The 14819-nt window shown below is 37.7% G+C and overlaps 1 protein-coding gene across 1 annotated transcript in view; it reads left to right on the top strand.

Moving 5' to 3' along the window:
• ABCA13 (ATP binding cassette subfamily A member 13) overlaps nt 1–14236 on the top strand; it is a 492269-nt gene extending 478033 nt beyond the window's left edge. Inside the window, exons 60-62 of the mRNA XM_054496702.2 lie at nt 11063–11168; nt 12380–12517; nt 13178–14236. Of these exons, the coding sequence (XP_054352677.1) occupies nt 11063–11168; nt 12380–12517; nt 13178–13273 (340 nt within the window). The 3' untranslated portion in view covers nt 13274–14236. The remainder of the gene's footprint in view (nt 1–11062; nt 11169–12379; nt 12518–13177) is intronic.
• Nucleotides 14237–14819: the final 583 nt, after the last annotated feature.

Here is a 14819-nt window from a genome sequence, read left to right as displayed (position 1 = left end):
TGTTGTTTGTGGTTTTCATGTCATATCCAAGGATTCATTGCTAAATCCAAGGTCATGAAGATTTACCCCCAGATTTTTTTCTAAATGTTTTATAGTTTTAGCACTTATGTTTAAGTCTTCGATTCATCTTTAGTAATTTTTTTTTTTTATTAACTGTGTGTGAGGTAGGGTCCCAACTTCATTTATTTGCATGTGGTACTCACAATAGGATATACCTGTAGATCAGTGAAATAGAATTAAGAGTCCAGGAGTAAACCCTGGGCTTTATGGTCAACTGATTTTTGCAAGGGTGCTGAGAACATTTGATGTTGAAAAGACTATTCAGACATTTGGTGTATGCGCTTTGCTGAGGAGCCAATGGGGTAAATAGGATTTTCGAATAGTCTTTTCAATAAGTAGTGCTAGGAGAACTGGACAGTCACATGCAAAAGAATGAAGTTGGGCCCCTATATCTCACACAGTTAATACAAAAAAATTACTGAAGGTGAATGAATGACTTAAATGTAAATGCTAAAACTGTAAAACTCTTAGAAAAAAACATAGGGGTAAATCTTCACGACCTTGAAACTGTCAATGGATTCTCAAATATGACACCAAAAACACAACAAACAACAAAAGACAAAAAGTAAATTAATTGTCATCAAAATTAAAAATGTTTATGCTTTAAATGACATTATCAAAAGTGTGAAAAGGCAACAGAATGGGAAAAATTTACCTGATAAGAAATTGGCATCCAGAAGATAGATAGCTGTAGATATATATCTCAACTCAATAATAAAAAAGATAAATAAACCAATATGGAATGACCAAAGGCACCCAAATTCATAAAACAAGTACTTCTAGAACTGCGAAAAGACTTAGACAGCCACATAATAATATTGGGGGACTTCAACACCCCACTGACAGCATTAGACAGATAATTGAGGCAGAAAACTAACAAAGAAATTCTAGACTTAACTTTGACACTTGGCAAATTGGACCTAATAAGCATCCACAGACTACTTTACCCATCAACCACAGAATGTACATTCTTCTCATCTGCTCATGGAACATACTCTAAAATCAGCCACATGCTCAGCCATAAAGCCAGTCTCAATAAATTCAAAAAATTGAAATCTTGAACCACAATGGAATATAAAAAATAAAAATCAGGCTGGGTGCGGTAGCTCACCCCTGTAATCCCAGCACTTTCGGAGGCTGAGGTGGGTGGATCTCTTGAGGCAAGGAGTTTGAGATCAGCCTGACCAACATGGTGAAACTCCATCTCTACTAAAAAAAAAAAAAACACAAAAATTAGCTAGGTGTGGTGGCACGCACCTATAGTCCCAGCTACTTAGGAGGTTGAGGCAGGATAATCACCTTAACCTGGGAGACAGAAATTGCAGTGAGCCAAGATTGCACTGCTGCACTCCAGCCTGGGTGACAGAGTGAGTGAGACATTTCTCTTTCATAGATAGATAGATGGATAGATAGATAGATAGATAGATAGATAGATAGATAGATAGATGACAGTCAGATGTAAATAAAAATCAATACCAAGATTCCTCAAAACTACACAATTACATGGAAATTAAACAACTTGCTCCTGAATGACTTCTTGGTAAACAAACAAACAAAAAAAATGACTTTTGAATGATAAACATACTTTGCATTTCTAGAATAAATCTCACTTGATCATGATGTATAACTTTTTTCAATATTATTGGATTTAATTTTTCAGTATTGTGTTGAGGATTTTTGTGTTCATATTCTTAAGAGATATTGGTCTGTAATGTTCCTTTCTTTTAAGATTGTGTGTGTGTGATGCCTTTGGTTTTGGTACTGTGGTAATACTGGTCTCAAAGAATGAGGTGGAAAGTGTTCCTCCACTTCCATTTTTTAAACACATTTGTGAAAAATTGGTATTATTTCTTAAAACATTTTGTTTACCAGTGAAACCATCAAGGATGGCTTGTTTTTGTAAGGTCAGCAGTAATGCTTTCTCTTTCATTTCTGATACTAGTAATTTGAATCATCTCTCTTTTTTTCTTAGTCAATTATGCTAAATATTTATCAAATTTGTTGATTTTTTTCATAGCCATATTCCATATGGCACTCCAAACTTCCACAACCAACTTCAGTTTCATTTTTCTCTATTGTTTTTATATTCTTGATTTTATCAATGTCCACTCTAACTTTATTATTTCCTGTCTTCTTGCTTCAGGTTTAGTTTGCTTTTCTTTTTCCAGTCTCTTAAGGTATACAGTTGAGCATTATTTTGTAATTTTTCTTACGTTTTAATGTAAGTATTATTGCTATAAATGTTTCTCCAAGCACTGCTTTAGCTACATCTCATAAGCTTTGGAATGTTTTCCCTTCATTTCCATTCATCTCAAAGTATTTTATAAAGTAACTTGGGATTGTTTCTGCCTGGTTGTTGAACCCACACCCAGCTGGTAAGATTCACTGATTGCTGTATTGTTTTCAACAATATCATGAGCATAAATTGTTCTACATATAAATCTCGTCAAATTTAGGCTCTGTTAAAGGACTCCTTCCTGAGATTAGTGTTTGAGATTTGTTTTAATCACAAATTTGCCACTGGGAGGGCTCCTTCCAGTGGTCTCCCTGGTTCTGTCTGGTAAATTAGACAGCCTATAGTTTAGCCTGTATCTCCAATGAATCTATCAATCTCCCAATTGCCTTTCACCACAGCTTCCAGTTATTAAGAACACCCTTATGGTTGAAATTCTCCACAAACAACAACAACAACAAAAAAAAAAAACCCTAAAAACTAAAACAACAAAACAGTCCCTTTGGGGATAGATTAGCAGTTATCTGTTTATGGCTTGCTTCTTTAGAGGCAAGGAAACATATATGAGCCACTTCTCTGGAGCTAGAAATGGGAACAATGTCATGTTTCTTTCTGAATGACGCTCCCACTTTAGGAGCTGAGCACTCATTGGAGAGGGAGGACAGCGACCTCAGATTCTCTCAGGTTGCTTCTCCCATTGTGGAAACCCCACACCATGATATGAGGCAAGAACGGGGGAACCCCAATATTCTCAGCAATGCTGTTCTTAATTTAAAGCCTCTGTCTAATGAGCCTTTGTCTAATGAGGTAGAGCTGGGTAAAAAAAAAGGGCACCATCACCTCTCATTTGTACTCACTGGCAGCTTAACCTCATGAACATGTAGCTGGGGCCAGGATGGGAGGGGAAGACAGCTCACTCACGGAGAGCTAAGGTGGGAGGGAGCCCTGTGTTCTTGGATGCAGCAGCTTGGAGTGGAGTTTCCATTTCCCTGAGCTGGGAGATAGGAGAAGAGTAGATCTTGTTTTAAATGCCAAAGACTATTACTGTTCTTACTCAGTTTTAGTAGACTTTCTTGAATAACTATATTTTTTATCTTGCTCTATACAGAAAAATACCATTTTGGAGACTTTATTGCTTTTTTAAAAATAATTTTCAGCAGTCTTACTGGGAAATGAGTCTGCAGAACTCCTCATACTGTCCTGATGGAAGTCTTGGCTAAATGCTTTCAAAGATATCTATTTATGTCTACTTCATGCCAGTATTGTACCTACACCTAAAGTGACTGTGCCCGTAAAATAGGGAGTCTAGGTCTATTGTTTTTGAGTCCAATTTTAACATCTATGTTGACTTTTTACAGCCCCTGCTTTCTTCTCATTATTGTAAACATTTATAGTGTTAATTTTATTGTGTACAGAGGCATATTTGAATGATTAAAGGGCAAGTACCAGCCTTTTGAGAAGACTTTATCAATCACTCCAGCACAATTGTTCACAAAGCAAGGAGTCAGCCGCCTCCCATATAGGCATCTCCCAACCATAACATGGAGAAGCTGATCCCAGTTAGCACTTTCTTCGTTATAGCTCCTCTAGTTTGTAATTAGTGTTTGAAAGGATCCAGAGTAACATGGAAAAGATTCACTGTCTTGATTCACTTTCATAACTCAGCTGTCACTTGGGTCTTTCCTGCCCATGGGAGATTTAGGAAAATGTGCCTGATTTCATGCCGGGGGGTCCAGGACCCTTATCTCAAGGGTTCTATGAACTCTTGGTGAGTCGGAGGCCTGTGTGCCCTGCTCTGTCTTTGAGCCTGTGCAGTCCTGCCTGGGCATGTGCTCCAGTGCCTGGGGAACCAGCCACGAATCACCCCCAGATACCCAAATGTATCAATAATTCCATGAATTTAGTAATTTTCCAACATTTTTGAATGCGGGCCTGAAGAGAGCAGTAATCAGGGATCCCTGGGCTATCCATCCACCTGGCCCCTCCTTGCATCCTCAGCTGTTTCCCCTCTTGTGCCTCTGGCTGCCAGGGTGCTGTCCTTAGCCAGGCATCCAGTTGGAAAGTTCCAGGCACATTTTGGCCCAGAGTCTCTTATCCAGAGCATGGCTTATCAAAGCCTTTTCTTAACAATGGGAGGGAGGTTGCACCTTAAAGCAATTCTTCTCTGTTAAGGCAATTATGCATTTTTTTCTTATTATTACATTATTTATTTAAGGGCTATATTACATGAGATCTGACTGGAGACCATAGAGGTTATTTGCAAAGCCTTTGAAAATGAACTCAGAAGAAGTTTAATCCACTCTCCCAAGGGAACCATGTCCCTACAAAAACTAAAAACTGCAGCAAAACAGAATAGAGAGGGTTTGCTTGTGTGCCTGCAGCAGAGCACCCCCTCCCTTATGTAAACACTTACAAAGCTGCCATCTTTGCACAGATTGTGGCTGAGTGGGGTGCAGGCTTTGAAGGCTCCCTGTTTTAATACTGGTGTTTTCCTCCTCAGGTCTCACCCACAAAGTACTGCAGGCTTCTCTATGGGCAGCACTCATCAAGTCAGAAAGTAGCTTGCCATGGCTTCTTCTATGGGGTGTTTTCTTTATTATGTTCATAAAGAAAAAAAAAAAACAAAAAACAAAACCAGAAAGAAAAGAAAATTGGAAGAAAATGACTACTTTAGCTTTCTTGGTCTCTCAAGGTGACTAGTGTGAGAACAGCTTGGTGGCTGAGGACAGAAAATCACATATATAATTTATTTCAACAATAACGGAATTTTAGGCACTCCTCTATGCTCCAAGCAAAACTCGTCTGCTGCTACTCATAGTGGAAATCATGTGTAAGAATTTCAACTTCATGGATGCTCATTTATTTCCCATCTTTCTCTTTAAAAGTGTGGGGGAAAGAAATGTTTCCTTGTCAAGGTTGAGGAATATAGCAAACCACTCTTGCAATATTGTCAGCTGTAAAAGGCATCTTTTGTTTATCTAGACTCTAGGGTATTTCTGAAATAAAGGGAAATGTTCAGAGACCATTAAAAATGCAAGAGGCCACATAAGGGGCTGAGTCATATAGCTGTCACCTCACCACCTTGGAAACAAAATGCTCTGTCATGTTTGTTTAGCTGGTGACAATGATATAATGCTGGAGATGAGGCTATGTATTTTTTTTTTGTCCCGCTGACTTGGCTATTGTTCCTTACTTTAAAATGATTCCCTTTGATTACTCTAAAGAAGGAAGGAAAAAAATAATAGATATGCATTTTGCTGTTCAGTTAAGAAAGAAATATTGTTTTCATTACACCAAAGCCTAACAAGGAATTTAATTCACTCATTACTCCATTATATATGAACTGGGCATCTGCAGGGATGTTAGAGTCAGTGGCAGAAGGGTTTATGTGTCCTGTGTTCTTGGAACTCTACTGTAACAACTGATGGCATTGAAGGATGCACCATACACCTGCATGTACGCAGGAAGGGCTTTCACAGCCAGAATAGGGCCTTGCACAAGTGAGCACTGAATTAGTACTGAATGGATGGAGGAAAGGAGATCTGGTTGTGGGTAGCATGAAGGATACTCTTAGATGCGAAATCAGAGAGGAAGGCACTAGTTACATGATGGAGAGCTTCATGGATAAGCTGAAGAGTTTGATATTGAGTCAGAGTCTTTTAGGCATGAAGCTGACATGGCCTCTGGAGTTCTGAGACAGTTCTGTTGGCCTTTCCTAGAGGTAACATTGACCCAACCACTTTAATCTGGATCTATGACTGGTGGAGTCATTTAAGAAAGTGACATGTCCAGCCACAGAGAGCAATGTTTATGGAGTGATGTGTGTTAACATGAATCAAGCTTCTTTTTTATTGTGAAGCTCTCATCTCCCTATACAATCTTGTCTTTAAACTCAGAAGTGTATTGAGGATCTTTTCAAAGAGGGTTTCTTCTCCAAGAGGAATGCGGGTGCCAGCTGCCAAACACTGTTTTGTTGTTGTTGTTATTTGTCAAAGGCTCTCTTTATGTTAATACCTTGGGTCTATAATCCTTACAGCCATTCTGATTTGCATACGCAATGATTGGAAAATGATCCAAATCAAACTTAACTGAAGTTGAAATAATAAAGGTGCTTGCAATGAAGGGACATGGTTGTGAGGTAAGCCACATGGTCTCAGCTCTGCCAGTTAATAAGCTGAGTGACAAAGAAAAAATCTCCTGATCTCTTTGGGCCTCAAATTTTTGCATTTTATAGAGAGGAATTGGTATCTGTTCTAGTCCATGTACAGGTGTGATAAGAGTAAAATGAAATTATTGATGTGAAAGTGTTAATATAAAGGATGTAAGAGCATTAATGATTAGATGAGATCCTGCTTCAGGCTGGAGTTTTGAGGTTAAGTTCTTAGCATTGGAACTGTAACTCCCTCCATTCCCTTGGAGTTGCGTGACCCGAACAAGTTATGTAGCTTCTCTGAGATCCACCTCACTTCTGTAAATCAGAGGCAGAGATAGCAACATCAGTATTTTGTGGGGATTAATTGGGATAATGTGTTTGGTGCCTCGCTCACAGAGGATGCAGGACAGAGCTCATGTCCTCAGTCTTCTCTCTTGGTTTCCTTTTCTTTCCAGTGGGTAATCATGAGGACTGAGATTACAATGAGGAAGTTTCTATTAATAATACAGAGATGCCAGCTACACATCAAGTGCTCGCATGAATGTTTGCATCCCGCTGTTTGCTCAGCCACCCTTCCTCAGTGCCATCCTCTCCTCCTCTTCATGCATCCAAAGGAAACCTATTACAATTCAGTAGCTGAGGACAGATCACTGGAATTTGGTATTTTGTTGAGGCACCAACCCATGAGGAGTGGGGTGTGGTGTGGTAAGGCAGGAAGATGAGAATTAGGGAACAATGTAGTCTCAGGCAGTGGGGGCCCCATATTCCACAGTCAGTGCTGTAACACTTGTGCTGGATGAGAGCTTAACGTGAGACCATGGGAGGCCTGGTCCCCCTCTGCTCTCTGCTCTCACCCTGTGGTGGATGAGGGAGAAGTCGTCTTTAAAGGTATTTCCTACTCAGATATGCGTAGGGAAGGGCACATGTATGGGGTTGTGGATGTGAGTGTGAATAGACTCCTCGTGGGGCAGATGATGGAAATCAGTGGGCATATATCTATAAACACATAATACAAATATTACATATTTTACAAATCCTGTTATTTTCTAAAGTCTAAGATTAGTTTCTATACCAAGAAGAATTTTATGCATTTAATTTTCAGAGGCAGTGTGACAAAATGTTCCTAAATAAATGATTTTTAAAATCAGAAACTGAAATACAGTCACAGAGTATGAGACATTAGTATGTTCCTTTAATTCTCTTAGAAGCCATGTGTATTTTTTCTTTCTAATGATAAAGTTATATGTGCTCATTATTTTAGAATTCAGAATAGTATAAAGAAAAAAACCTAACAGTCATGCGATTATTTCTTGTCCGGATAACATTCCAGAATTTATTTCAGTCTGACTGTAAATATATGCAAACATACTTACATCATTAATGTAATACTGAATCTATAATTTTCTATTTTGCACTTAATATTATATAATAGCCATTTTCTCTTCATTAAGTATTATTTGTAGAGATTTTTAATAGTTGAGGCTGAAATCAATGTATTTGTTATAAATCTATGACTTTTAATTTGGGGGTAAGGACTTTTATAAGAGGAGCCTTAAGCTCAGGAATGCAAAGCTTCATAGGCACGTGGTATAACTTGACAAATGATTTTTCAGAAATGTCTCTACAGGTGCATTGCCACCTCTTTTGTTCTGCTCTTGAAGTGTCTGACTTTCAAAATATATGTGTGTATGTTTTTTCTTCCACTCATGTATTACTCCTGCTTCTGTTTTAGCATTAATAATATATTACATTTAATGTTTGTGGTTCCAAAATGTTGTACCTCAAAAAATTGTAGAATATTTCTTGTAAGCACCTTTACCTACAGATAATGCCATTTATTTATCCTATTTAATCACCGATTATACAAATAATGTGGACATAACATATTGTCTAGCAATGTTAGATCAATGAGTGAACATAGAAATAAATGACTCCTTGGCTATTTTGCAACCTTTTATTCTGTAGAAGTATGAAAATCAATAAATCCTTCAGGGAATTTAGATTATTGACATAACTGTGTATGTTATAGATAGAAATGAAAAAGTCAAGCTAATATTAATTAGATATTTACATCATAATGAATTTAATAATCTTCGAAGAGTGTCTAAATTGTTGAAGGTGGCATGCTTTTATAATTTTATGTTTAGAAGTCTTCTTAACTATTAACTGTTCTAGAGAGATCCTGAGTAACCTATTTCAGCCTATCTCCTATCTATTTCAGACATATTTTCTCTAGAGTGTTTCTATTTTGGAAGACTGGTAGAATTTACTTTTTGTTTAATTTTTGTGTAATTTTTCTTTTTTCGTAATTCATGTTCTTCATGGAAAAGCTGGAATTCTTTTAGTTCAAACAAAACTTTAATTTGAAAGAATTTTAATTATTAATATGCATATGTGCTTATAGAGAATTTATTAGATAATTATTGGAATTTAGCATGAATTTTTCAAAAGTCATTAGCAAAATATACCCAAAGGGCTGCAATTTCTACTAATGGTAAAAATGGATCCTAATATACATAAGAACATACAGCCATCTCTGTGCCACTGTCTCCTCATACCATTGTATGTTTATGTAATGCTTCCTATTCATGTTTGAATTGTTTTATCTGCTTTTATCTAAGTTCTCCAAATAAACAGTGGGCTTCTTCACTCCAAGAAGAACATTCTTCTGTTCTGGTCATATTCTGAATAGATCCTAAATTTCACTGCTTATTTATCTACTTATTTACACAGTGTCAGACATTGTTCCAAGTAATTTGCAAGGATTAATTCAGTCAGTCCTCTCAAACTTTATTAGGCAGATACTATAATTAATCGATTTGCTAGATGAGGCAACTGAGGTTAGAAAATTTACCAGACTTTCCATGGTCACACAACTGGTACGTGGAGCAGCTGGATTCAACCTCAGTAGTGCAAACACTACATTTTGTCATGCCATCAGAATCATTAATAAACATGAGACCAGAAACACATCTCCAAGCAATACATCCCCTCTGCCCTGGAACATAATGTTATGCCGAGACACAGCTGAGAGCTCTCCCAGGAGCATTTACAAAGCTCCAGTGACATGGTGCTTCACCTTGGTAAGCCCCTTCAACCACGTAGGCCTCAATCCCTTCTTTTCATGAAACGCGGACATATAGATCCACTTTGGGGGATTTGGTGAAGACACAGTGGGTTGATCGTGTTATTCAGCAGCACAGCTTGTAACATACTGCTGAGAAGGGGGATGGCCATAGAATATATATACCTCTTGTACCAACCCAATGTGTTGGCCTTTAACAATTCCGAGAGATAGCCAAATAGAAATGTTAGAGAGGTGCATGTCCATATGCTTTTATGTATATTTTGTCAGTGTACTCACCAACCTCTCAGCCATGTGAAGATTAGAAACCATCAACTCGAATGATGGGGGGCTACTGTGGCCATGCACAGACCTCAGAGGGAAGTCACATCTGACAGCCTGAAATTAAGACAAGAGGACAGAAAAACAGAACCCCAGGGCAAAGAGCTCCATGAGTGCTCACAAGGGTGATCTATGTCACTGAAACAAGGTCACATTGTCTTGGGTCCCCTGTCTTTACCAGACAGACTTGAAAAATAATTTGACCATAAATCTGTTAGGGATCAGCCTCATTTAGGGGAAATTTACTTAAGTGTAACACATTTTTCCCCAGCAATGCTTTGTAAATGAGATGCGTATGATTGCTAAGACTGGGCATGCCATTTGTTCATTCTTCATTCATTAAGCTAATATTTACCAGTGCTAGGTACTAGGTACTCATACTGTGCTTGGTACCTAGAAAAGATGCCTCAGTGAACAAAATGGATAGAGATTTTAGTCATCAGAGTATATTCATGTATTTGTCTTTTATTGAACAGATTTTTATTGGGATGCTATGATGTGTCCAACACCACATGAGATAAGGGAGTAGAATAATTCATATAGTTTTTGGAGGACCCCTACATTCCTGGAGATTGCTATTTGAGGTTACCTTAGGGTATGAGTATGAGCTCATGTATTGTTGATGGGACACCAGTGGAACTACTGTCTACAACTCTACAATGTGAGGAACAGAGCCCCTTAGGCAGGAGACTTCCTTTGCAGTCATAGGGCCTGTCCACCTAGGCTGGGTTGAAGTACAATTGGGATAACTTTTTTATGTAACAAACAAACAAGTGCCTGGTAATTACGTATGCAATCCCTTTCATCTTTTCCCAGCCAAATTTTAATCAGTACAGACCTTGAAGCAATAAGGCCAGCAATCATGCTTCCCAGGGCCAGTTTCCAGCCCAGCTTCCCACTTCCACTAGCTCAGGACTTTGCTTTCACCATTTGCATTTTCACCTTCCCTCTTTTATTGACTAGGTGTTGATTCTGGGACTTGCTGATAATTTTTTTAAGGTTAATCAGTGTCTGTGTCAATATAAATGGAAAACAACTAACTGTATAATTGACTTACAATTAATTTCTGTGTCTTATATTGAGAATCCAAACTCCCAACAATTTGGAGTAGTTACTTCCTTTTTCTCCCTCTGTGTGAAAATGGATTTAGAATTTACTCATCTTAGGTCAATATGATAGTAATCATGTTTTTATTTTATTTAACTCTCAGGTTTGGTGATGGTTATACAGTCAAAGTTTGGCTCTGTAAGGAAGCAAATCAACATTGCACTGTTTCTGACCACTTGAAGCTTTATTTTCCAGGAATTCAGTTCAAGGTAGTGCTAATATCCTGTATTATTTCTTTGTTTTCAGATACAAAAATAATAAATGTACCTGTCTTTTTCTGTTTTTATTCTATGCTTTATAAGATACTGCTTGTTACCTTAGCCACATTGCAAAGTATAGGCCCTGCCTCCCTACCAAAAATAGCATGGATAGCTGATATTGCTTGACCACTCTGAAGAGTGACAAGCCTGCTTAATTGCTTGCTGGATTGGCCAGAGCAGCCTGTGATTATATATCACGCCTCTTATCTGTGGGCACAGGTCCATTGCATAGCTCATCTTGTTCAGCATAGAAGATTGCAAAAGCTAATCTCTTCCATATATTTGCTGTAGGGTTTATAGGCTTGATGGTTTCAGCATTGCTTCACAGAAAGAGCCCTATGCTGAGATCACAATCCTCTACAAACTTACTATCATAAAGTATGGTCACTGAACCAGCAGCATCTTCATTACCTGGGACCTGTTAGACATGCAGAATCACAGGCCCCAACCTATTGAATGGGAATCTGCATTTTAACAAGGTGACCCGGAGATTCCTATGAACACTAAAGTTTGAGAAACACTGTCTAAAAATCTCTTGGATAACTGTGGGATGCTAGTTTATTATAACTTCTAGCAGGTTGTAGTCCATAAAGTCATTATATTCTATTTATTTCAACAACTGTCATTTAGTGAAATCCTACTATGCAAGAAGCATGCTGTGTGAGACTGTCATTCATGCTCAATTATGACTCTGAGCCACCCTGTAAAACAGATATAATTATCTCCATTGGCATACATGAAGACAAGGATCAGAGGTTTAAATATCTTCCCAAGAGTTGCTCAGCTAATAATGAGAACAGAGAGAGATAAGCCCAAGTCCCAGTGTAGAACTCAGGGCTTCTCCATCCATCTCTGTTAGGCCATGTTAAATTCCTACATTTCAAATATCTTTGGGCATCTTATGATTCCTTAAACAGGGCTTCCCCATGCTGTTGCAAGGTTGGAGCATATCAGGGGGCAGAACAGCAATGCCACTCAGTTGACTGTCATTTGTCAAATATACCCCATGAAAAATTGTCATCAATAAACATTCATTGGAGACTCACAAAATTATGTGTGTAGGTTGAGAAAACACAACTGAATTTATTTGCCAATTAAATGTAGTATGATCAATTTTGTTTAATAATGCTAATTATATGATACTTTTTTTTTGCTTTTAGGGACAGCATCTGAATTTATTAGAATATCATGTGCCAAAAAGATGGGGATACCTAGCTGACTTGTTCAAAGTTATAGAGAACAATAAAACCTTCTGGAATATTAAGCATTATTCCATTAACCAAACCACTTTGGAGCAGGTATAGTATCTTGAATGATTCAGGAGGTTGCATTTTGGTCTGTTCATCAGACCTAATCTAGCCAATTTTAAAATTAATCGAATTGCTTCAATTCACTTTATTCAATTCATCTTGTTAAATTTTATAAAATTATGATAAGGATGGTGAGTGTCAGAAAGTTTGTTTATTGTACACCCTTCTACTTAAGATAAGATATTCAGTAGAGTTTCAGTTTGTTCATGATTATGTTGAGCATTCAACAGATTAAATCATGTCACCTTAACCTTCCTTTCTCCACCTTACTCAGCCCCACAAGACTTGTGGGGTGGGGCGCCACTATAATCAAATGATAGCTAACTTCTGGGGAAACAAAAAGCATTTCATTTACTAAGAGTACCAGAAATATAAAAATACATCACAACATCTTTCTAAAACCAGGCTTAAGGTATTGAGAACTCTAGGTGATTTATTATTATACTTGTCTAGAAATATGAACGTTCTTAGAGTTGTGTCCTCAATGGATTTACATATTTATGTGATTTGGGAGGGAGTGGTATGAATTAATGATCTGGGGTTTTAGGACAAGTTGGCCAGTGTTCTGAGACAATGTATCCTTTCTAGTAAGTGAGACCAAAGGGTTGTATTCTTATAAGTTAACAACATTTTTATGGTTTTTTTCAGGTATTTATTAATTTTGCTTCTGAGCAGCAGCAAACTCTACAATCTACTCTTGATCCATCCACTGACAGTCACCACACACATCACTTGCCCATCTGAGTACTAAAGAAGTTTCCATAAGGAATAAAACCGTGTCTTTCATTACAATTAACAGTCAAGGATAAAACAAGCACGTGCACAATCAAGGAGCTGGAACACACTCTCCAGGCAGTCAAATTACATTCTCTTGTTCATTTTCTATTTTGAATCTCCTTGTTAGTTAATAACTACCAAATGGAAAGGTCATTCTTTCTGCAGACTTTTGGGGAGTTCCTCCAAGACATTTGTTCTCTTTACCATGCCAGATGGACAACAGCTTCTTTGTGACAAAGGCATGAATGATTTGACAGCGTCCAAACTGAGACATTCTGGAGCTGGAAAGGCTGTCACACTAGAGTGTGTGTGACATGTCCACTCTAAACATGTCACTTTTCTGTTAAGAAAACTGAGCCCCCTCTCCCTAGGTTAAAAAACTTTAGTAACTTATTTGTATAGAAAATAGTAACAAGGACTATTTTCTGTTGTTGTCATCTTTTTACTAGATACATGTTTTCAATGATTTTAATGTAAGCTTTTATTAATACTGATGACATTATATGGTATGATATGAAAAAATCAACAATTTTTACATATAAAAGATGCCTTTTTTAAAAAGTAGGTTTTAAAAAGCTCTTTTAGTATATATACACTTTAGCAAAATTAATTAAATTGAACTAGTTACTCTGTATCAATTACAATAGTTCTACCAGAATCTCCCAGGTTATAATTTATGAGGGTAGAGAAATAAAATGTAGATGCATTTTCTTTTTCTTAATTTGGATGAATAATTACTGTTTTTTGTTATTCTAAGTCAGTGTTTTTCAAAGCGTAGTGGTCCCCATATTAGCTGCATTGCTGTCTCCTGGGAGCTTGCAAGAAATGTACATTCTCAGGATCCACTCCAGACCTATTGAATCTCAAATGGGGCTTAAACAAGCACATTCCAATTTAAGAACCAATGACCTAAGGGAATATCTAGTTACCTCCTAGTTATACAAGCAAAATCAGCATAGTATGTAGTCTTTTTTTTTTTTTTTTTTTTGAAATGAAGTCTCGCTCTGTCAGCCAGGCTGGAGTGCAGTGGCGCAATCTTGGCTCACTGCAAGCTCCGCCTCCCGGGTTCACGCCATTCTCCTGCCTCAGCCTCCCCGGCAGCTGGGACTACAGGCGCACATCGCCACAGTCGGCTAATTTTTAGTATTTTTAGTAGAGACGGGGTTTCACCGTGTTAGCCAGGATGGTGTCTATCTCCTGACCTTGTGATCCACCCCCCTCAGCCTCCCAAAGTGCTGGGTTTATAGGCGTGAGCCACTGTGCCCGGCCGTAGTTTATTTTAAAATATATTTTTAAAAGCTTTGTAAAAATTATGTCATTCTCAGAATTGTTGTCTTCAAAGCATTGTCAGGTATAGGGTGCTCAGATGTGGCTCTTAAAGACTATATACATCTGATATTTTTCATCCTACAGTTAGTAAAATGCATAAAATCAATCCACTACTGAAATAGTTTCCAGTCAGACATTTCTGAGTTCAGACATTTCTCGGCATTGTTTTAACAACATTTTTCTG

The sequence above is a fragment of the Pongo pygmaeus genome, chromosome 6 (genome assembly GCF_028885625.2).
Source record: "Pongo pygmaeus isolate AG05252 chromosome 6, NHGRI_mPonPyg2-v2.0_pri, whole genome shotgun sequence".
In the NCBI taxonomy this organism is placed as follows: domain Eukaryota; kingdom Metazoa; phylum Chordata; class Mammalia; order Primates; family Hominidae; genus Pongo; species Pongo pygmaeus.
This window is presented reverse-complemented; position numbering and strand designations above follow the sequence as displayed.